Raw genomic sequence first — 25802 nt, forward strand, 5'->3', positions numbered from 1 at the left:
ACTTCCTAATTGTAGTTACTATAACAATAATAATAATACCAATCTACACAAAAATACTATAAGTTAATAATTCAATATTTGGTTTACTGTTCAGAACATATAACAAAAACTCACAATAATTATAAGTCATTATCAAAAAATAATTGCATACAACGATAAAATCTATGTATCTGAAAGTGTACAGTATATTGTAAGTTTAACACATATAAACCTCTACCAATAAATATAAATAAGGTAAAACCAAAGTCGTGTTGCGATACCTTCAAATGATAACCCTGATATTTATACGTCTTGGTAAACAAATCCCTTCGGAGACTATGTTATAAGTACACAGCTGTTTCAAATTTTTGAACAACGTGATGACATGGATCAGATGGTGGAAAGAAAAGAGGAAAATAAAAAAGTTTGAAGTTAAAGAAGAAATATTAAATCTAGAATTTATTTTATCTGCTATTCGTTACTAAATTGGTAACCCTTTCAAAATATTGTTTAAAAATTAGCTCCGTTGTCTTTATAAACAGTTCCCAATGATCAAAATTCATTAAAAGAAGAAGACAAAATTAATCTTCACTAACTATTTATTCTAGACTCCTTTGCTTTTCGTATGTTACCATTCTTTATATTAAATAGTGGAAAATCAGTAAATTGTATACTCCATTAGCGGTAAATCTTATATTCCCCATCCAATATTCGTCTCCTAAATTAAATGAATCTTAATAACGTCTTTGAAAATTGATTCAACCTTGACGATATTGACTTATTTCAGCTATAATAAAGACAATTTAAATACCCTCTGATTTATTTTAATATGAAAATTTAATAATAAAACAATCCTTCTCTAATTGTATTTTGTATCGAGCTACCCATTCAAAAATTATTAAAATAATTAATAAGCAATCAACGTCTTATTGAATTATGTTTCAGATTTTTAGAATGTAAATCTTATGATCAAAATGAAATCTTGCAATTTTTGAATTGTATGTAAATCAAATTTTTGCTGCTCGAAGCAATAGACAGAATCAAATTTACATAATATTTCAATCTCGAAATAAAAAGTTTATTCTTTTTGTTAAAAAAGTATTTGAGTAATACTTTTACTAATAGGAGAATAATTTATTAACGTTTTAGTTGATATTGTATTTGATATAAAATTACTTATAATAGTTTTAATCATACTAATATTTTCCAATACATGAGCAACATACATTATTACATTAATATTGTTTTGTTATTTATCTGAAACATACCTGGAAAATAATAAAAAGATCTGCATCGAATGCAACTTGGAATTTAGTTTTTTTACATGTTGTAAACGTTGTAGATGTTTAATGAATATAATACATCGTATACACATATTCAATAATGTATTTATAGTGAATTGTGTATTGTTTTATTGGATCTACAATCCGACATAGATCATTGTCGCCTCCCGAAACTTTTTTAACAATATATTTTGGTCTACGCTATATATACAAATAAAAATTAAGAGGGCTCGCACATCAGAACTCGCCGCATGCGTCTTACGACGAATTCGTCGATGTGACATCATCGTAAACCAAGAAACAAACGTTATTAAATAGAGCTTCGCAGATTGGCCGATGCAACTGCAACTCTGCGACCCTGCGACATTCGTCTAGTTGCATTGGCCAAAGCCTGCATGTCGATGTCCGGCCAATATCGACTCCGCGCATGCACACAGCTGCAGAATTGGCCATTTCTCTCCAAACTGTCGCTGCGTTTGGTAAAGCTAGAGCTAGCAGCGCTAGGCAGATGTGAGAGGTTGTAATCGTGCAACATTCGCCGGCAGTCTCGAAGGTTTTAATTTATGGCCGTCAGGCACACAAGGCGAGTTGTGATGTGCGAGCCGGCTAAGATACATTTTTCCAGGCACGGGATTTGAATCATAGCGGACATTCTACCACTTGTCCATCGCGGGTGCCTTTTATTATATAAACATTTTCGTAACAGACTTTGATTATTGCTAGTTTATTAAAATGTGACATGGGTTTCTAAAGTTAATTTGTATCCAAAATAAAAAACTTTTGACAATTAAAATTTAAATAAATTTATATTAACAAGATTATTATCTCCTATATATTATTATCCTAATAGATTTTGGAAAATGCACTAACAGCTCATTTAAGCGACATTTTATTGTTATTTTTACATCTTCACTTCGAAATGTGCGCTACCGATTGAATTGAACATGATTTTACATGTAGTAACGTTTATATCCGATATTTTCTTACACCAGAATGACGTCTTCATCGCTTAAGACCTTCTAATCCTTTATTGACAAACGAAATCGATTATTTTTATTCAAATATCATAATGTATGCATTGGCGCACTTTTTTCCGGTGAAAAAACCATAATCTTGGTACAATTCACTACGTATATCTTCTAACAGCTGTGTCCGTCACTATCCGCCATTTCATAGATAACGTGATATTACAAATTTGATTTTTTTAAATACTTCTTTGTGGCTGTTCACTCACTCTTTTTCTATTGAATAATTATTACCTAGGCTACTAATTTCCATAGATCAGAATATAGTCATATTAAACAAACAAAGTTGCCATTGCAAACAATGAAATAAATTAATACGAATTGTTATAGTCATCAAAATGTGTGATATTGTATAATATCTACCTATTTTTATCGTCCCTATCATCATCAATCTTGACCTATCCACTGCTGGATGAAGGCCTCTTCAGCCTTATTCTACTCCTAACTTACACATGAATTGTTATATTTATCAAAATCAGTGATATGATAATATTATTATCTACCTATCTATATATAATGCTATTAGTATCACGAGCCTCAATAAATCCACTGCTGGATGAAGGCCTCTCTACGTTGATTGTATTCTTGACAGTATTGAATTTCTATATTTATTAAAAATGCTAATGTTATTTATCTACATATTCATATCGTCATCATCATCATCAATCCACTGCTGGATGAAGGGTTCCGCAACGTGATTCTACTACTATCGGTTGAACGAATTTGTAATATTATACCTATTTCTATCATCCTTATCATTTTCGACCTGAACCAATCCGCTGCTGGACAAAGACCTCCCTAGCCTGATTCAATTCCTTTCTGCCGTTTGAATTGCTGTATTTATCAAAATCTGTGATATTATATTTATCTACATATTTATATAGTCATCATCATCAACCAGGATGAATCCACTGCTGGATGAAGGGTTCCATAACCTGATTCTACTACTAGCGGTTAAACAAATTTGTGATATTATACCTATTTCTATCATCCTCATCATCATCGACTTGAACAATTCCACTGCTGGATAAAGGCCTCCCTAGCTTGATTCTATTCCTTTCTGTCATTTGAATTGCTGTATTTATCAAAATCTGTGATATTATATTTTTTTTTTTTTTTTGTGATTTTACCGAGGCTTTGACTGCGACTCGCTGTCATATCGCCTCTTCTCTTCTAGAAGGGGATCCTTCGATCAGGTCCTCACTCCTATTCTGTTAAATGGCTTTATAATTATTTTGTCTAGCTCTTCCGTCTTTCTTTCTTTCTTCTTTAGACGCCAGTGTTTTATGCACCAGAATCGCTCTCCTCCGTATCCATCCCTTCTGTATTTTCGATACATCGTGTAATCATTGAATTTCAGATAGTCTAATTCAGACCTCAGCCAAGTCTCTGAGATTAATGCTATTGAAATTTTTGTCTTATTAAGTAGAGTTCTATATCATCCTTTTTTTTGCTTCATACTTCTGGCATTCCATTGTAAAATCCTAATTTGTTTTTTATTATCCATTTTGCTCCAGAACCTCCCCTAGAATTTCCTTTAAGTGTCCTTCTTTGAATTGTTTGCATACCCAGTCCACTGCTTTAATTATTAGTTGTTTAATGATCTGCTGCCAGTCTCCCCCTTTCAGCAAGACTTTCATAATTTCTCCCATCGCGTTAACCTCTGTCTTCCCCTTTGAATTTTTCTTATTTTTTGTAGGCTTTACGCTACTACCTGTAGATATTATTGTTGAGCCTGAAGCTTCTACCACCGCTTCTTCTTTCTTTTTGTTTTCCTTAGTTTTTTGAATTGTTTCGCTTTCATCTCTTTCTACGATTTTTTTTTGTTTTAATATGTCAGCATAGCTATTATTTAACATATTTTTTTTTGCTTCCTTGAAAGGTATGTTCATTTTTTTCATTGCTTCTTTGCAATTCTTTTCCTCTTGCCACTTTGGGCATTTTTGGCTGTTTGCCGCGTGGTTACCTTTGCAATTGATGCACGTAATTTCCTCATTTTTTTCGCAGGTTTTGTGGTTTTCACCACACTTAGGGCACGTTTCTACTGTACGTCCGCAATTGTTCGCGATATGCCCATATCGCCAGCATTTGTAGCATTGCATAACCCTGAATACATACGGTTCTACAGCAAAAGAGACTCCATATATGTAAATTGTTCTCGGCAATATTTTCTCCCCAAATTTAATACTGACTGACGAGGTCTTTGTCAGCTCTCCTGTATCACCTTTTCTTGTCAACCTCTTAAGGTTGATTACTTTTGCATCACTTTTGATTTCCATTTGCAGTTCTTGGAGGTCCATATCAATATCGACTTTTCTTATTACTCCATAAGAGCAGGAGTCATTCTCTTTGGTCACAAAACCGAGATCTTTGAGTTCTCCAGCTTGTTTCACTTTATCTGCTTCTTTTTCGTCTTCTACTTGGATGTACGTCTTTAAATTTTTATTGTAAATTTTCTGTACTTTTACTCCTGCCTTATGCAGCATCTGCGCTATTTTCAATTTTAATGGAATTTTACTTCCCGTCGCTATCATGACGATGTTTTGGTTTCCCTTTGGAGTGACCCCAGAGTCTCTTCTGGGCTTTTTTCCAGAGGTCACCGTCTGCCATTCTTCTTCTTTTTCTCCAACCACTTCCTCTTCATCATCGTTTCTTTTCTTCTTCGTTTTTTTGGTTTCATTCACTTCCATCGTGGTGTTTTCCATTTTATTGCTTTTGCCGTTCACGCGGTCTTGGAATTCGCGCAACAGTGTGAACAAAAAACAGTGTGGACAACCCCTCGCTTCACAGCGTTTGACGCACTCCCCGCACAACGTGCACTATCCGTGCAACAATAAATATTTTTCACTTTTTCTCAAGCACCGGCACTGATTGTCAAAATCACATGGGACCACACATGTTGAGTTTATTGTCAAATTCATTTACAAACAATATTATTTTTGTTGTATCCCGTATTTATAACCGTTCGCGAGTAACCTGGCGAATAGCGTCCCGAATACGCAAGCGAAGTTGTACAACCTCACTCCACCGCTGTTGGCTTCCGACTGTGATATTATATTTATTTACATATTCATATAGTCATCATCATCAACCACTGCTGGATGAAGGTTTCCACAACCTGATTCTACTACTAGCGGTTAAACGATTGCTATATTTATCAAAATTGTTGATATTATATTTACCGATTCATACTATCTTCATTATCATCATCAACCAGGATCAATCCACTGCTGTATGAAGATTATTCCAACCTAATTCTACTCTACTTGGTCATATAAATTGCTATATATTTTTTTAATTTGTGATTTTCTATACCTACCTATTTATAATACCCAAACAAAAAAAAATTATTTTGATATGAATGTCCCGCACCGGAAGACTTTGTTATTTAAGGTTAAATTTTAATTCGAAATTTGATTTTTTAAATATTCTTCAACGGCTGCAACCATTTATTGTTTATATACTGCTAACCTTTTATTATCTAAATGGGTCCCGTGGCAGATTAATATTCATGTTATATTGGATTGCCATTTATAATAATCACATACATTGCTTTATATTCGAATTTATGAGATGTATAATTATTTATCATATTTAAATGTACGTGTTTTAACGAAACATTCATATAACTACACATATTTTATTCTATTAAAATGTCAGTGGTCGCAATCGGCGATTGCAAGCTGTTCTATTTGGCCTATCAGCCTGAGGTGGTGTTGGACAATATTGTGAAGGCCAGACTCCAGAATAGACAACGCATATGACCCCAAATTTAAATTGACAGTGACGACTTGAAAATAGTAAAATTGACAAATCAGCAAAATGTCAAACTGTCTTGAAGTGAATGAAAATCAATTCCGAAGGGAAAACTCTATGCATACTTCACAGTTATATTAAAATCCAACACCGCCAAGCCGTCTGCAAGACCTAGCGAGACAGACTGGCGACCGCCAGCTGGCTCAGCTAGTATATTGTTAATTTGTAGACACGTTGATAAAAAATTAGCTCTAGAATATGCATATCAATGAATAATTCTAGTTTTAGAATTAGTACGATTCGAATCGGTTGATGATTGAAAATGTTGTGAACGTACATATTGTACATTATAATATTATGTTTTTTTTTAAAATACAATATCTTATAAAATATCTTATTTCTAGGTAAAATATTTTACAGCATTTTTATAAAATATGTGGCGTTCCATGTACAATAATAAACCAATCATTCAAAGCTTATAATCTCAGGACAAGGATAACAAGTAGGTGAGGAAAACAAATATACATCTATGTTTCAGATTTAGGTAATTCCACATAACAAATATGAATTTCACACAGCAGGTGGGACTTAAATTCTAGCTCCATATAATATATACCAAATATAATAATATTGCTCTATTCACAGCATTTAAATACAATAAATATTTTTTTTCTTTAGTCAATTTTATCCTTATAAATATGTAATTAGAATTCTGTAATTAATTATAATATATCAAATGTAAAGAAAAACATCTCTTTATTTCAATTGTCTTTTGTGGTATTTCATTGGTATAAAGCTTTTGATAAATACTCCAATAATACTAAGTAAAAGCGGCTTTTGTTTACATTTTCTCTAAAATATGTCCCTTTTCAACCCCCTAAAAGGGTAATCGCAAACATAGACATGTAATATTTCTTCCCTTTATTCGTCTTGATAGATAGAACCTGAACCCTTTTTGCCATACACGCGCGTGAGTAAATCTTTCGGAAATCTTTCAAAAGCTCAAATTCCTGGAAATATCTTAATTCCTTCAAATATTTGAAGCAAAAAGATTCACGTCATATTTATATTGCACAAAGACATCACAGCTTCTTTTCACATATTAATATCTATACTACCTATACATACATATAAGTAGGTACTAAATAAAGGTAGACTTGCCGTATTATATTATTGAATTTATCTTTTATATTATTCGATTATAATATGTTACATTGGAATTCATACTTTATTTACTAGTTTTTTGGATAAAACAAGATGTAAGTGTACTACCATACCCTTCAATACAATGATATTATTAATAATTTTATATTAATAAAAAATATTTTTATTCATTATAAGTAAATTGATAATAAAATAAAACTCAAATCAATTAAAACTTTAATTCAAATGCCATCAAATACTCAGTCGAAGGTATTTTTTTTATACAATAAAAGTAATGATTTGAAACACAGTTTTGGCTTGTTTTATAATATCAAATTATATTATATTTTTTATATTTTTATATATTTTTGTTTACACATGCATGCTTCAGAATTTCAGGCTATAAGATAGTTTTGTTCAGAATAATCAAATATTTATAAATAACTTTACTGTCAACTTACGAGTTAACTATATAATATATAATATAAGATTTGTAATATGAAAACTTCTTCATAATATTAATATATTACTAATAATTCATTTGTAAACTAAATTCTACCTATTCGATTGTAATTATGCTACTTTACTGTAGCGAGTCATCGTAACTTACGAAGACTCAGATAAACCGTATAGCCTTATAACCGTTTACGATGGATACTAGGTAGACGTTGGTATGGCTTTATAAGTAAAGAAGATAATATAGAAGAGCGGACCAGGCAGCAGATTCCTCAAGATAATTTCAATTTGATTTGCCTATTCTTACAGGCAATCGAATTTCGGTGTCCTGGATAACCGCTAAATATTATCAACATAATACACAGTGTAGATACGGCAAGACCTGGGAAGACGCACGCTAGCAATATTACCATATCCTCCAACTGAGGGGATGGGCATGGTCAAAAAGAAGAAAATTTAATTTTTTATTTGTACCAGAAGTATGCCACAAGCGCGTATACGCGATCTTCAACTATGTATGCGTAAGGCCGGCCATAAAAAATGAGCGTGTATACACTTTGTACTTTACAATCATGCTAGCCGGTCGATTGTTTTAAATAATTTAATATATTTTACCCACATTGCCATCTTTTAGAATCATGATGAAATACTTAACCGAAATACAAGACAGCCTATGATATACCTATTTTTGATATATTTCCAACAAAAATATGTTCATAAGGTTTAATTTACGCCCACTGGATACTGTCTTTGCTAATACTTCTGGCAATTATTTTGCATCTGCAATTTCCAATGTGAAAATAAATAATTATTAAAAAAATTGTATAACCAATTTTTCTTCTTGAGGAGTGCCATCTGTTATAGTTTTCTTACCGCCATAGTAGATGTAATCATTCAGTGCCAGCTAAAGTTATTTAAGTATAAAATACGTAATTAATAAAGTTAGAAAACATTATCTGGAGAAACTTGAATTCAATCTGGAACTCACCGGTGTAGGTACTCGGAAAGAACAAAAAAATTCCCACGTTGAATGCTTATGAAGAAAATATGACTGTCAGGAACATGGATAAGTAAGATCGGAATATTCAGCCTCTGCCACATCAAATATAAAGATACGTTGTTGGACCTAAGACTACTAAATACCATTAAAAAATTAATGACAATGTAAAGCTACGTTATGCTGGCGTGAATAACAAAGAACCAAAAAGTAGCGATCGGCAAGAACTCTTCAAAACGTATTCTAGTATTCCTATACTCCAGGCATGAAAAAAAAATAATAAGAAGCATTGTAAACTCCTTTATGATGTATTTTACTTTGTGCCGATTTATAACTTTACTTAAGTACATAGTAGATTATAAATATTGAAAAGAAAAACTCCGACTAGTAGCCTCCTGAATATGTTTTCTCGTTGATAGTTTAAGGGTTTCCGGTAGGTTTTAGTATTTTGAATATTGCACAAAAGCCATCTCGGCAATCTCGCAAAAAAGGTGCCCACTTGACATTTTCAGTTGAATTCAGAATAAGTGCATTATTAAAAGGGTCCCGGAGTCTTTTACAGTGATATAGGTATACAAAAGCTTGACATCAAAGATTTTACTTTAGTTAGTTTCTTTCACTAAAAAACTCTTACTGAAAGACACGATATTAAGAAATAAAAAAAAAACAATTAATTATATTGGTTTATAATATATTGTATTTCTTAAAGTGTTCTCATATTTTTTATTTACTACATTACCAGATTCATTATTAATCTCATCTTTAATTAATAATAAATTTAACTATTTTTTCATTCTTTTATTACTAATTAAAAGTAATTTGTTCAATATACTGTCAATAATCATTGTTATTTTTGTATTTAGGATCGCTTTAAAACTAGGTGGGTAGTTCTCAGTTAAAAATGTTTATTTTTTAATTAAGCCAACTCATCAATATTTATGGAAATGTTAAATATCTTCCTTATATAAATTAGGTAATTATAGTTCATTTGTGGCGTCTAAATACAAAAAGCGATAAGTCCACAATTCGATATTTGCGGAAAACAACGTTTTTATGTTTCAAACTTCAATTATTTGTTTTAACATGACATTACTTTTTCCGTCAAATTTTTTTCCTATGTCAAAATTAGAACCAAATAGCAATTTGTTTCAGCCGATAAACTCTTGAATGTAATAAATATAGGCAAAATAAAATTGGACGTAGCGCTACTTGAACCTCACTTTTTAATTTATTTTGCATAAGGCACACATTTCCGTGGCACTGTCATGAGTTTACCGGATACTACAGCATGGGAGACGCCATTTCCAATATTGAACGTTCCCTTATTGGCTGACTTAAACACGCACGAAATCAACCAAGCTTTAAATAATACGAAACACGGACTTGGCGCTTTTTGTAATAAATCGAGACTTAAAATATTTTTTTAATAGGGTTTTGTCGCGTTTTGGAATTTATAGATCAATACATATTGTGTAAAATTATACAAAGAATACGTGCGTATTTTTTCGCAATTATGACCAAATGAGGACTTATCGCTTTTTGGAATTAGACGCCTCATTTAATGGATAACTGTCAATTATCGTAGAAAAGATAATATTTCACATAAAATAATACACAATAACACATATTATTATGTGATATTTATTTAACATACTGTATTCACTACTGTCATATTTTCGTAGTTTAAATGTGGAAATAGACAGAGCGTTCTAATCATTAAAAAATGTTGTGAAATATGTATAACATATTATTATGTTTTATTCTGATTAAAACTAACATCACTTTTATAGCACACGGTATTCCAATCAAAAATAATCTTCACAATTTATTATACGAGTATTATTACGGTTGCTATTATTACGGTGCAACCGTATACTGAGCTTCGAAAACAGATGTTTGCGACGAATACTGGGTGTGCGGTGGGTATGACTTAAGGAGCAACGAGGAGATAAGAGATCGCACGAAGTAGCCTCTCATCACGCCAAAAGTGAATATGCGACATTGAACCTGGCTCGGCCGCGTGCTGCGGATGCCAGAAGAGAATTTCAACCTGGCTTGCCTGTTCTTCAAGCCGACCGGATTCCGGCGTCTTGGAAGTCCGCTAAATACAATCTACATAGTGTATACAGCGGAGCTACGGGATGCTGGAAGAAGGGAAGGAGAATTGAAGGCGCCGCGTGGTGTCTATCTTCTCCAGTTAAGGGGCGGATATGGCCAAAGAAGAATTTATCTTAAATTTGTTACGGTTTGATTTTACTTCCAAGAAAATTCATGACAAAAAGTGGGTCATAATATATTAAATACATCTCAAACAACTTTATTTCCACTTAAGTGTATAAAAATGTGTATATTTCGTTGCTATATATTTAATATAGTCGATGTACTTACTCTGCTCTTGCTTCAGAGCACTTTACACGTTACCAACAGCTGCTAACAAGAAGTTATATTACATGTACTTAGACATACTATAATATAGTTTATTATACTTGTTTATACATTAGACGAGACAAATACTGCTACATTCATACCGACTATCAATCAGCGTCACTTTACTTATATACACTAAAATGTTTCATATGAATTGAAAATGTCAGCTATATGTTTCGGTGGGTAGTTACATGTCATTTATCACTAAAAAATATAAAGTATTTAATAATTAATATTATTTATGTAATCCTAATCATTAGAATAGTAAATCAAAAAATCAATACTTTGGTGAAACAAACATAAAACAGAATAAAAACTATTGACATATACTTGATACCATGATATTAAAATAAATATAATATGAGGTAGTTCCAGAAAGCAGAATATCAGATAAGTGAAATTAGTACTTTTTTGATGTAGCTACCTAGTTACTCATTAATTAAAACCATAAACAATAGGGGTGATGTTTAACAACTGACTTGTTTTTGTGCATTAGTCATTAGCTCTTCGGTATATAACACGGATAATATTTAAAATTTTACTACAAACATTCGTACCGTAGATCGAAGTACATAAATGACATACTGGGATTTATCTAGGACTTTGGCAAAATATAAGCCTGAACCTATAACAATACTTCTATATTACTATTTATAATCAACGACAACACAGTGACAATTCATATAAAATAGTAGTTATACTGCCAATATATTTTTTTCTATATTCGTAATGTCAACCATTGGTTAATAAATCTATATAATTATTAAACTTATTTATAATATTAATACTATCGACCGAAGGTACTTGATGGAATTTGAATTTAAATTCTAATGGATTCAAGCTCTATACTATTCCATTTAAGTCATTTTTTGCGACCCAGGTTTCGCCTTTCGGCATCTTCAGGCGTCGTGTACACTCTACACGATTTACACCTCTTGAGTGTAGTATTTTTATTGTTTATAAAGAATAATAATCTATTATTAGGTTTTTGATGATTTATTATAATAATATGCTATTGAGTGTATTATTAGAGTAGTATCAATATACTTCAATTATTCTTAATTTGTTTATTGTATTTTTTGTAACCTTTGACTTGATAGGTAAGTAATGGAATTTTTACCTACTTTATTGTATTGATTTACTATATAAAGTAGAGTTAAAAGTGTTCGTTGTCAGTGTGTGTTTACCTTTGGTGAGTGTACATGGCGCCTGAAAATGCCGAAAGGCGAAACCCGGGTCGCAAATAACGACTTAAATGGAATAGTACAGAGCTTGAATCCATTAGAATTTAAACTTATTTAAACGGCAAAAATATTATTTTCTTGTTCATATTTCTCTTCTGATAATCTATTGGCTAAATTTAGAGTACGTCGCTGATGTTTTGATTAAAATATAAATTTATCCAATTATTTTTAAATTTTCATGCTTACTTATATACTTCATCCCTTAAACATTTAGCTTCTAAACATTTCGCACAAAAGACAAACAGAGCAAAAAAGACTTTTATAACATTACCGTAGCTTAAGGGAAAATTACTCATGACGATGATTCACGAGGATTAAATCTCAGATTGTATTTGGACTACATATTCCAGCCATGCGTATTATTTTCATAATCACATCTATCAATTTGGGACTTACGTATTTGTTTACGAAATCAATCAATCGTCATGAGATTATAGATATAATACCCCTGAAATTTGCCACAAAAGTCGTTTATCAAAATTCAAATCATATTACTTGTGATTTAAACGTCTTATAATGATCATTAATTTAGGATGTTATTATTATACTAATGAAGAAATACATCGATATTTATAAACTTACAACGCCCACGGTGGCCGCGCGGCTTAAGCGTTGGATTATAACGCCGTGGGTCCCAGGTTCGTAACCTTGGTCTGGCAAGTACACATATTGTTTTTTAATTTGTGTGTGAGTCAGAGTATGGACGTAAAACGCTGAGCAAGTGGCTAACATCCATTTCTCGTAAAAAACAAAATCTATTAACACAAACCTCTACTCTGTGGAGGCCCATATGATCCTATTAGGATCGAACATGGTCGAAAGAAGAAGAAGATGAATAAACTTACTGATAACTTATATTTTTTTCTTTCAGAACCGGAAAACTTCACTACCCAACTAATGTGTGTGGACCATTATTCGAAGAAGAGTTGGAGTTTTGGGGTCTGGATTCTAATCAAGTAGAGCCTTGCTGTTGGTCTACTTACAGCATCCATAGAGATACACAGGTAAATATATTAAAAATTTACTTATCTTTTCGAAACTTGTCTAATTATCGAGAGTGATTGTAAAGCTATTTATTCCTGAATATGATTGGTATGATTCTCTATCGGAAAAACAGATGTATGGTTGAACAGCTATGACAGTACTAACTAATATTTTATTTATAATAATTAAAGGTCTACCTATAACAAACCATCTCATATTTGTTATTATGCGATATCTTATTTAATGAGACAATTTTATTCAGACCTTATCAATTTACACTTTATTTCAATTCGATTAAAAATCTGTTTTTTTATAAATTATTTATTTATGATTTATCGTATCAAATTTTTTATTTAATTTATAACAACCATACCATTAAAACTATTACCACACACTATGAACCTTTTTAGTTAAATTCAAGATCGGGTGTTATTTACTATTTACCATATAATTAAAAAATACAATATAATATAATTATTATAAATATTGTGTAAGATTTATAAAAATATATTGTAATTAATAGGCACCAATCAGTTGAAATTAATAAGTCTCCGTGAATGCATAATATTTTGGTTGAGAAATCGGATAAATAATAGGATGAAAATACCAAGAAAACATATCATAATAAATAATTTTCATGAAAAATAACTGTCGCAATATAATATTGATTTAATAAATAACACGTTAACATTAATTAATTCTTCCTTCACATAATTTGTAAAAAATATGGTGATTGTTATTAAATTTAATACATTTTGACAAAAGGTACCTATATCAAATAAAAGCTTCCCAAATATAATATTTTTTCGATATTTTTTCCTGAACGTAAATCTTTATCCCTTAAGACCCTAGGTGTTTACTGTATTTTAAAGGCTTCGTTTTAACTTAATAAAATAAACATCATAAAGGTTTTATAATAGACCTCCCCGAAAAGCTTTGTTAAAAAGCTTGGACGCTTCTGAATTCGACAAGGGTCTCATTATAAACACTCTGCATGCAGGATTACTGACATAATCGGAACTTTATTAAAACAATTTTGAAATAATGTTAGGTCACCTAACTCTACCCTAATGTAATAGTTTGTTCTCCAAAGTAATTTTGAAACTTGTTGGGTGAGGGAGCAGTCTCCGATTATCATCAATATTTATATCCGGTTAATACAGTTAAATTTAAATTCAAATACCTCTACCTGACCCACAGTTTCAAGAATACTTTTGCTTGCATTTTAAATTATAGTTGATTTTCTTTAACAACTACGTTTTTACTAATTTTATATAATATAATGACATAGTATATTATATTAAATATATTGTTGGTCTTACTTAGTCATAATCACATACTTAGTCAAAATGGCATTTGTGAAATTTCAGCAAAGTTTTTTAGGTAGGTACTAATATTATTTCCGTCAAAAAAGAATACGTATGATTAAAGCTTATGCCTCAGCTGAAGCATAGTCTAAAAAGATTGTAACTATGCGACGCGCAGATTGTGCTAATGACGCGTGCCGAACGGAACATAATTTGTCGTAAAAATTCAACATCCGTCCATTTAGTGTTATGTTTATTGTTATATTAATAATAATAATAATATATTCGTTGACATGTTTGCTTTTTCGAGTACTGGCATAACGTTTTTTAGTCAGATTTACACCTTATAATAATATATTCTTACGACGCCATCACAAAGAAAATCGACGTGCTCCCACCCCGAATGCCGCTTAGCGATTGGCGACAATGCAAAATTTCGTCCCACCTATTATTGAAAATTATTTGCCATTTCACTTATGTATGCTCTTAAGATTATATTAAGTAGTCAAGGAATGAAGACATAGCCACTATTTCCATTAAGTACTAAAATTCTAATAGTATGGAGTTATTTTTTTAATCATAATTGATGTGAAAAGCCATATAAAATATCAAAAAATACAAAAAACCTCTCTTAATGTTTATTGAAAGATCACAATATAGTAACTAAACTTGAAAAAAATCTTTCGACTAAAAAGCCAATATATATTGTACCTCTGTCGCGTAGTTCTTTTTGGGAATAAAATAAGCTTAACAGAAGAACGGATAACATAATTGTTGACTAAAAATGCCTTTCAAATAATATTTCCGACAATACAATCAGATTTATGGTTCCAAAGATTTCGCAGCGCACATAAAAGAAAATGAAGGCTAAATCACATTCGCTTCAGATCTGGTTTAAGGGGGGACATGCTCGTCGAAGGTCAAAATTGAGTTTTTATTGTATTTTCAAACCATGATCCTGGACACTCCTTAAACGTTGTAGATAATCTATTTATATAATTTTGAAGCCTTATTATCCTTCATAGTTATTTTAAACATTTGATGACTGCATGAAGTATTTTTGTTACATAAAATAGTATTCTTTTAAACCTCTCGCTCTAATGTTTTAGAATATAGTCATATTTCGGTACAGAACTGTGCAGTGGTGTTAAGATTTTTTACATTTATTAATTTTTAAATGCATTTATAAAACCATTAGTATAATTTATTACGAGATAATTTTTGTAAAATATTCACGATAAAAAATTATTTTGATAATCTCTGTGATCCCAAATTTGACAAGAATTAGGCATTTTATTATTCAAAAAATCGGCAAAATAACCACATTTGAAGATGATTCTAAAGATATTTATTATAAACTATGTCTTTGACCATTCAAGTGTGATAAAAATCTTATGAATAATGATTGCTTTATAATAAATATTGACCTAAGAATAAGGTAGTGTTTTTTTGAAATACGCCATTTCTTTTGTCATTTCCTAGTGGTTAAGCTACAACATACGGCCGTAGCCATAAAATGACAAACTGTAATTAAAGTAGGGAGTAAAATTATGTTAACGAGCGTGTTTGAACATGTACCTAACCGAATTTTTTTTTATTTTTTTTTAAACGGTACATGTTCAAACACGCGCGTTAATATCATTTTACTCTTTACTTCAATTTTAGTTTGTCAATTTACGGCTACGGCCGTATGTTGTAGCTTAACCACTGGGGAATGACAAAAGAAATGGCGTATTTCAAAAAAACACTACCTTGTTCTTAGGTCAATAATTATTATTAAGCAATCATTATTCATAAGATGTTTATCACACTTGAATGGTCAAAAACATAGCGTATAATAAATATCTTTAGAATCATCTTGAAATGTGTTAATCTTGCCGATTTTTTGAATAATAAAATGCCTAATTCTTGTCAAATTTGGGATCACAGAGATTATCAATATAATTTTTTATCGTGAATATTTTACAAAAATTATCTCATAATAAATTATGCTAATGGTTTTATAAATGCGTTTAAAAATTAATAAATGTAAAAAATCTTAACACCACTGCACAGTTATGTACCGAAATATGACTATATTCTAAAACATTAGAGCGAGAGGTTTAAAAGAATACTATTTTATGTAACAAAAATACTTCATGCAGTCATCAAATGTTTAAAATAACTATAAAGGATAATAACGCTTCAAAAGTATATAAATAAATCATCTACAACGTTTAAGGAGTGTCCAGGATCATGGTTTGAATATACAATAAAAACTCAATTTTGACCTTCGACGAGCATGTCCCCCCTTAATCTTTTCGTTTCCTTTCAGAGAAAGACACTAATGGTTGACACATGGGTCATAGCCATTGTCGAAAGTGCTAAGTCACCTTAGATAAAGTTTACCCGTAGGATGTTACATTCCTGCGAACCTTCTATTTAGTTGTGGCGTGGACCTATGTCAATTATTGAGAAAATACCTATTTTGACAGCGTACTGTTGGAAAATGTGGCAAACGAGTTAATCCTGCGTTAGAATTTGGTTGTATAAGGAAATTTATACAGCTCTCATAAATAATGTAAGATAATATTATCTTATAGGTGTGAAGTAAAATATTTTACTCAAATTTCTCGAATACAGCAGATGGCTTTTCTAAAATAGCTAACAATACAAACTGGTATTGTATTATACTTAATATACCTATTAATACATTAAAATCAGCTATTCTAATAATTATCATGCAATAGTTTTTGAAGTTATACTTCTTTAGGTGCGTTTGGAAAATCGGATCAGAGTGTATTTTCACACAAAAATAAACGCACTCGATTGAATTCGAACCACCGATTGTTCAGTTATCAGCAGAACGCACTGCCCTTACGCCACAGTATGATACTGCAATCGTGATGATTATACAGTATGATAATATTATAGTTTAGAATTATTCCGTTGCCTAGGCAGCGAATTGATTTTACAGAATAATATTATAGTTTAGAATTGTTCCGTTGCCTAGGCAGCGAATTTATTATTGTCGGCCATTTGCAATTCCTTACGTAAACAAATTATTAAACATCATAGTGGCAGTTGTTACTTTAAAAATAAAAACAACGATAAATAATTGCATAATTTAGTAATATAAGTGAAAGTGTATAGAAAAAAACCAACGGCGTTCATATAAGCGGTCATTTTTCTTGAGTGTGTAATTTAACAAGATAATTAAGAGCTAGTCGAAAAATCTAGGTTATCACAAATTTTGTTTTTGTTTAGTTACTCCAAAGAAGTATAACTTCTAACGCGCGTACATGAGTACGCATACCGATTTTTTTAATGACTATTTGAATTTTTTTTCATAAAGTAAGCATGAAAATAGTATAGAGTTACAATACATTTTTCTATGAAATTAGCAAAACTGTGCAATTTTTTTTTGATTTTAACAGCTTAACCTAAATAATATTAGATATATAATATTATATTAAGTTTATGGTCACATTCAATATATTTATAAAGTTAAGTAAATATTGGAATGTCATTTGTTCATTATTATTTGTTATTTTTAACTCTATCAAAGCCCATGAGGCCCAATTATAGTAGTGTAGTATTATAATGACCTCAGAGACACCCAGACTCTCAATCGTCCAGATGAGAAACCAGTACCTTTTGGATTGCACTATTATGAGAGACACCACATCAAAGCGTATTACAATATTGTTTATCAAAAATATATTATTAATAATACAATCTATAATTATTTTTTTTTCGATTTTTAAATTACTTAAATTTTGGCAATATCTTTCTAACCAGGTGAAATCGTTTATAATTACTATTAAATTATGTAATTAAATTCTATATTGCAATAAGTATATTTGAATTATTTAATAGTTTTATTAAGTATGACATCTTCTTTATAAAATATATTAATGTATATTCTATTTTCAAAATTTTGTGGTTGTATATGATTAAAACTTAGTTATATATTAACTCTTAGTCATCCAGTGTTCTCTTATTTGTCGAGACATCACGATTAAGGATTGTAACTCGGATAATTTGGTCATATGACTACCTTCTCCACGTCTTTGTTCTATTACTCTCGATAGTCAGTGGTACTCAAGACTACTTTCAGTGGAACACCCGTAGTATCCCCAACTTGATCCGTCCATCTGGATGAAGTTCTTCCTCGTGTTTTCCAATCTTTTGACTTCGAGCTAGTAATATACATGTTGTTTTTTCTATTTTTTTAATAAGCTTCAAGGCTGAGAAAAACATTAATGTTTTTAAAAACTAAAATGAAATCTATATTTTTACTAAAAACTTCTTCTCTGTGAGGATATTTATTTTTATGTTTGGTTTTTTAAATCATTAATATTTTTGCAATCATCGTAATAATGACTAAATCTCCAAAACACATTGGTTATATCTGCGAAATTGTTTTATTTTAATTTCAATATATAATTAATTACATATTTTAAATGTGTTTTTCTGGTACCGTTGAAATAGAAAATAAAAATTCTTGAAACCCGTTCATTGGAGAAGTCGCTTAAAATAGCCGAAATCCAATTAAAAGAATGTATTTCTTATCAAATAAACGGCCAATAGTTCGTTCAAATATTGGATATCTTATAATATTTGACATAATATGGCTACGAAGCTCAATAGCTATATTATTAGGTTTACCTAAGAAAATTGCCAAAATCTTCAAAACCCAAAGTTTTGCCAAAGTTGTATGTTGGGGATTAGCTGTTCAAATTTAAAACACAGCATTAAAATGGCGTACACATAGTTCTGGGTTCCTTTGTCAGCTGGATCAAAATAGTAAAACCATGAAATTATGTCCATTAAATATATACTACTAAAATATTCAAATCGCTGCTTATTCATTTGTAATCATATCCACAAATATTTATTTGATCTTACACAATTTTGTGAAACATTTCACAAAATATATTTATGGCCAGATATAAATAGCCATAATTATTTGGATATCGTTATACTAAAAAACTCGTTTTTAATATCAGCTTATTTGATTTTTATTCAGAATAACGAAAAGAGATACGATTTATAGTATTTGGGCATTGGAATTATACGGCTTTGGAAAAAAGGTTAAGGAATTAAGGGAAATGTCTCTATCGCCCTTTTGAAGATATCTCTGTCAACTGAGCTTAAGTAAAATGTCTAGAGAAAATTGATCTATGCTAAAGATATTCATAATATAAAAACCACTCTACAGATACAAAAAAATCTGCTGAATCACATCTGATAGTATTGTGCTTTTTGCACCCTAGGTATACTATACGACTATGTTACATTTATCAATTTTCTATTTCATATTTAGATATATGGAATATCTACTCTTATAAGAACTTTACGGGATCTAATTTGTATGTTAATGGCATAAGAATCGCCTAATGTTTTTTTATAAGGGAACTCTACTGTATATCATTTCTTGTAAGTAAAACGAACACAATATACATTATTAATTATTCTCATTTGATTCGTTTGCTTTTAACGATGTTTTTCCTTTACTTTTAAATATTCTTGTACATTAATAATCCATCACATCAAATAAGTTTCAATATTTTATCTTATACATATTATTAGAAACACTATTTCAAATGAATAAATGAAAACGTTCGATTTGATTTCAATAAATAAATTAAAATTTTAATTTAGCTAAAAATGCGTAATCAAAGAGAAATAATATTTGACCGAATGATTTTTTAATACACATCTCTTACTCTCCGGGTGAATGCTCTTATAAATTAACCTATTATCTAGTATGATTCATGTGAAATAATCCTAAAAACTACGAAAACTAAGCTGCTACAAATTCCGTTAATAGAAAATTAACAAACTTTATTATTAATAAATTATATTACCTACCGGATCAAATTTTGATCAAATTTATTAATAACAGTGTTATACTTGAGAATAACTATTAATTAAGTTATTCAATAGGTATATACTGAATATACACAAACTATGACAAAGTGTTTTCTTTAGCTAAAGTAGAAGTACATTTAGTTCGTGATAATATTAAATTTGAGAAATGTATATTTAGATAAGTACATAGAAAATCATGCGATCATAGTGAATAAAATGAGTTAGTAGTGTATATAATATTTCTGGTAAGAATTTCTTTTGTTTCCGAATTTACTACGAAACAAAGATTTAAAGAAAATATTACAATATAAACGGAGGAATAATAAAAAAAAAACAACAATATAATATTATGTATGGTTCACGTTCACGTAGACCAATATAATTACAAAATATTTGGATTCTAATATGGGAAATAACTCGTTTATTTATAGTTTTATATTAATTCTTCAAAATTTTCTGTATATAAAGAGATTTTCTTTACATAACGTATCTCACACATTGTACATAATTACTCACTCTCATTATTCTTTTTATCTACCATTAACTATGTCTCCGTATCCTTTCAGCTATTCATCGTAGCAGGCCGTAATGTAACGAATATATGAGAATCGTCTTTCAAAGTTGGCCAAAAGCGTCTAAGAAAAATCCCACGTACTTGATTGTGAATGGAAAATTATGTCGCCACATTTTCAATAACGTGTGAACTAATACTATTTACCTATTTATTTCAACAGTTTCATTCAATTAATACATTGGTCACTTATAACACAAAAGACAAGTGTCTATATATAATTTGTCAATGTACTGTATGATTGAAATGTTACTATTCTACGTCAAGGAAAGAAAAGGCTTGAATACGACCTTTTCATAATAATTAATTTTTTTTTTCTACAAAAAAAATCTCTACTCTGCAAAAAAAAATGTTCTTTTTGTGCAAAAAATGAAATCCTTTTAACAGAATATCTATATTGGATATATAAATGAGAGCAGTTTACTTAACTTCTTTACGGCAGCATCGTGTGTAAATAAAATTGTATAGGTAACCTTAACTGAGCTTAAGGTAAAGACTAGAAGAACTAAATTGGCATCTTTTCCTCTATTCGTATATTTTCCTCTTCTTTACTTTACCTTTCATGTGATATTGGAAAGACACTTTTATTTTATCACAACACTATTTCCACATTTAAGTACCAAGCTAATGATTACATTTTCGACGCAATGTATATTATGTTCTCATATATTCCGCACATTTTTTCATTAAAATGTTGAAACAAAACCTGATAAAATGTTTACCTACGAAAAAGTAACAAATAGCATGACGATAGACATATTCTACCAACACTCATATCTTCAAAGGAATAAAAATGTTTTGATCTTCTATAAATATCTGATATTGCCATAGATTCCCATGACGTGTTCTTTAAAGATATCCAATTTAACACTAATATACAAAATTTTACATATTGTATATAATAGGTATATTCCTTAAATTGTTTCGGTTTAACGTAAAAAAAGATATTTAATCAACGAAAAAATCTGCAATTTGATTATTTCCATAATACATCTACAAAATATATAGTTTTTTAGTTACTTTTTTCTGTCTTTTTGTTCAATTATAACACGAAAACAAACATCGTTATAATCGCACTAGTTTAGTGGAGTTTCATCTAGACACATAGTGCTTAAATTACAAGAAAAGGTTTTACGAAAATTTCAAAAAGTCGTCATTAATAGATTGAGCTGACAAATAGTAGCGGTGGTGAGGTGAGGTGCGAGTATAATTGGGCGTGGCTACATTTAATCATTGATGATCATGCGAACTCACCAAAGCTCTCATTTGAGTGCGATATTGACGTACGTATCCATAAGCACTATCTAAATATTGAAATAAATGGAACGGCTAGATAGAGGGTCGTGCTCCTAGAACCAACCGTCATAAATATTTCATTGATTTTTAAAATATATCTAATCAGTTAACACATTTCTTCTTTCTGTGTGGTAATTTTTTTATTTTCGTATTTCATGTAGACCCAGTACCAACCGATCGCTAGTTGTAATAAAGTTGCACAATGTATAGCCTCCCGAGACCCGAGATAGAACCAGTCATGAGAAAAAATATTTTTTAATTTTTTTTTTAACTATACCTATATTAACTAAAATCCACTACGTGCACGTGACTGTATCTCAGGTGACAATAGAGTACAATATTGGATACAGTACAAACGATGAAATGAAAGAAAAATAATGTGATATCCACAAATGATACAATTTAATTAGAAAAATAATACAATAATCATAATAATATAATGGTGATTGGAAAATTATATTTATTTAGATTAAAAATATGGTACATTAACGGTCAAAACTCTAAAATAATACACAATAATTAGCGCACTTCAGGGAATAGGTTTAGGGACAACCTTTTTTTGCTTTAGAAGTAGCTCTGTGTTTACTCGGTGTGTTGTTGAAGATAACGATGAAGAGTTTCTTGGATGACCTTGTATCGATGATGATGATGATGGCTAACTGACTTTCATACCAAATCATAGGGTTTGCAAGTCTGATTTTCTATGACTATAAAGTATTCCAATCAGAGTGAATATTTTCTTGCCTATAAGTTTGCATGTACAATGAGCAAACAATGTCATGTCCATGTCCAAAAAGTCCATGTCCAGAGTGGTCAAAGATCCTCACAGTTTACATGCTTGATGTCCTGTGAAGGCAAACACACCACTGTGAAGATTAATGCGGCCCATCGACTTGTAATCAGTATTTTACAACAGCTGACTGAGTGGTGCATATCGTTCTTCATTTTATTTGAATCATAACATGTATTGGCCTGAAATAACAAATCGGTGAGGTTGAAGCTGGTAAAAAAGTTATCTGTGTAAATGTACAAGAGCAGTTGTTGGGAAGCCAAAGTAAAATTACAGCGCTAGCATTGAGATTGAATTGTATCATATCTTCACCAGATAGGTAGGATTCACTTCCCCACGAGGGGAATAATTTATGGAGCACTTAGAGTCCAGCACCCAAGAATTTATATATGGCCATGAACTGAACTCTCTCAGCTCAGCATCATTCGTCTTATTTAGGCTCAGCGTACTGAAATAATAGAAAATACAATATCATGAATTAATCGATACATTTATTCCTATTTATTAAGTATTTAACACCAGGAATACAAATACTACCTATTGGCCAATAGTATTAATCACTAGGTATATTAAGTATATTATTCTGTCAATCGAATCCTCAATATGGAGATCACAAAGCCCTTTCATCACAAACTGTATCAATTTAATTGGTACTTAATTAATTTTTTAGCAGTGCATGCACTTGCCTAATAAAAATGATAAGTTTAATATTTATGACTAAATGATAAAGTAATATAATATGAGCATTGATACCGTATGGTTTCATAAGCCAGGGTAGGATCCTGGATTGTGATTTTTGAGGATGTATCTCAGCCTCTAGTAGTAAGTAAAGTTCACTGGTTCTCCATGATAAACTCAAAATTTGGCCCAAGGAGATGAATGTGAACATCATTACTATCGTCAAGGTTATATCTTCCACCAACTTTGACATCATTATCATTCAAAATATCACCTATATGCTGGCCATTCAAGGATTCGTCTAAATGAAAACAAAACACATAACCTCAATAAAACAGATATACTAATATCAAAATATATCACTCTAAACCTGGGTTACACATGTGTGTACCGAATTTTGAAACTATGATTATAATATTTTACAAAAGTGTAAAAATAATTTAAAGTATACAGAATATTACTATGATGTATTGTAAAACTAAATACATCATTGGTTTTTAATGGAAATACATATTAATATTTAATTAAAAGCACTTACTTGTCAGAGTTAACTTTTTAGCCGCTATTTTTGTCTTGTGCAAATATTCATCACTTCAAAGTCAAAATAATGATTTATTTTAAAACAACATAGGCTAGTGTTTTGCTCTAGTGGGAGAAAAATATACTATCTATACCATTGTAGTCAAATACGGTTCAAGTATCTATTCAAATCACTGGTAAAAAATATTTAATTCACGTCCACATATGTGTACCCCAGGACGCAAGAGGATAATAAAACGCCGTGGTCACTGATGTCGCTAACTTATTGGGCCCATATGCAAACATCATGAAAATCGTGTACGTCCTGTATGTTTCTAAAAATAATTACATACTATAATAGGTAGATTTATTCATTTTAATGATTTTTAAACATTTTTCTCTTGGACCTAAAAGTCGTCATATGATTTAATATAAAGTATTACATTATAAAGCCACCTACAAGAAACGAGTCTATCAATTAATTGCGAGACACGTACAATTTTGATTTATATTTTGTTATGAAAGATATATTCGCAATGTTATTAAATAGGAATTTCATCTATTGGAATGAGATTAAGGGCTCCTCGTGCATTGCATTGCATACTCTAGCGATGATTTAGCTATGCTATTCATCGTAATACATTCATTCAAAAGTAATTCCATGGTAAAACTACAATCTAATAAGTTATAAGTTATAACTAATAATACATATTATTTAATAAGAGCACGGTGTCTCACAGATAAATAACATGCACGTGTGAGTCACAAGCTGACGTCACCGAGCTGTTTCTGATCATTATTAGACGAGAATTGAATTAGTTTTCCTAGTACCTACCAACTGCTGGTGTATTGTGTCCCACTTGTAAACAAAGCGCCACGTCCTAAAGTGGACGGTGTGCGTGCTCACTTTGTATTGTGAACAGCGCTTTCACATAAATTGTGATTTTTCAACTGTTTTCACAGTGTTACCATATTTGGTGTATAAAAATACGCGGGATAGAGGATCCATTAAGTTTTATAGCAGAAAAAATACAGATTTTATTAAAATTAAGTAAATGTCAAATCATAGTCTTGCGTTGAATTGCAATGATATTGTGTATTAATAATAAGAAACAAATAATTATCTCATGAAAATTTCAAAAAACCAAACGCCAAATCGTCCATGTTTACAAACCCAAAATAATAAGGGTGAATGCGTTGAAGAAAAACATGTAAAAGCACCAAACTTCTTTATTAAATAATTATGTTATATTACGTATAACTTCATAATATGAACATTTTATGTACAATTATTTAATGCTCTTATTCCTTCTACCAACAATAACACCTACAAACAAAGGGTAATTAAAATAAAATATTAACACAGAATTCATGATTATGACACTTATCAAAATATATTTTATTGCCAAAATTTAATTGAGGTTACACTAAAATAGGTGTCTATCTATATATATACTCCCAACATTAATTTTAACGATATTTTAAAGCTAC

The 25802-nt window shown here is 30.5% G+C and overlaps 1 protein-coding gene across 2 annotated transcripts in view; it reads left to right on the top strand.

Annotated features, from left to right (window-relative positions):
• Nucleotides 1-25802, top strand: part of LOC147068399 (uncharacterized) — a 394033-nt gene that overhangs the window by 161046 nt on the left and 207185 nt on the right. For both annotated transcript variants that reach the window (XM_085952496.1, XM_085952497.1), the window contains one exon: nt 13182-13314. In XM_085952496.1, coding sequence (XP_085808622.1) covers nt 13182-13314 — 133 coding nt within the window. The remainder of the gene's footprint in view (nt 1-13181; nt 13315-25802) is intronic.

The sequence above is a fragment of the Rhyacophila brunnea genome, unplaced genomic scaffold (genome assembly GCF_057557595.1).
Source record: "Rhyacophila brunnea isolate RB1 unplaced genomic scaffold, BYU_Rbru_1.0 scaffold_3, whole genome shotgun sequence".
NCBI classification, from domain to species: domain Eukaryota; kingdom Metazoa; phylum Arthropoda; class Insecta; order Trichoptera; family Rhyacophilidae; genus Rhyacophila; species Rhyacophila brunnea.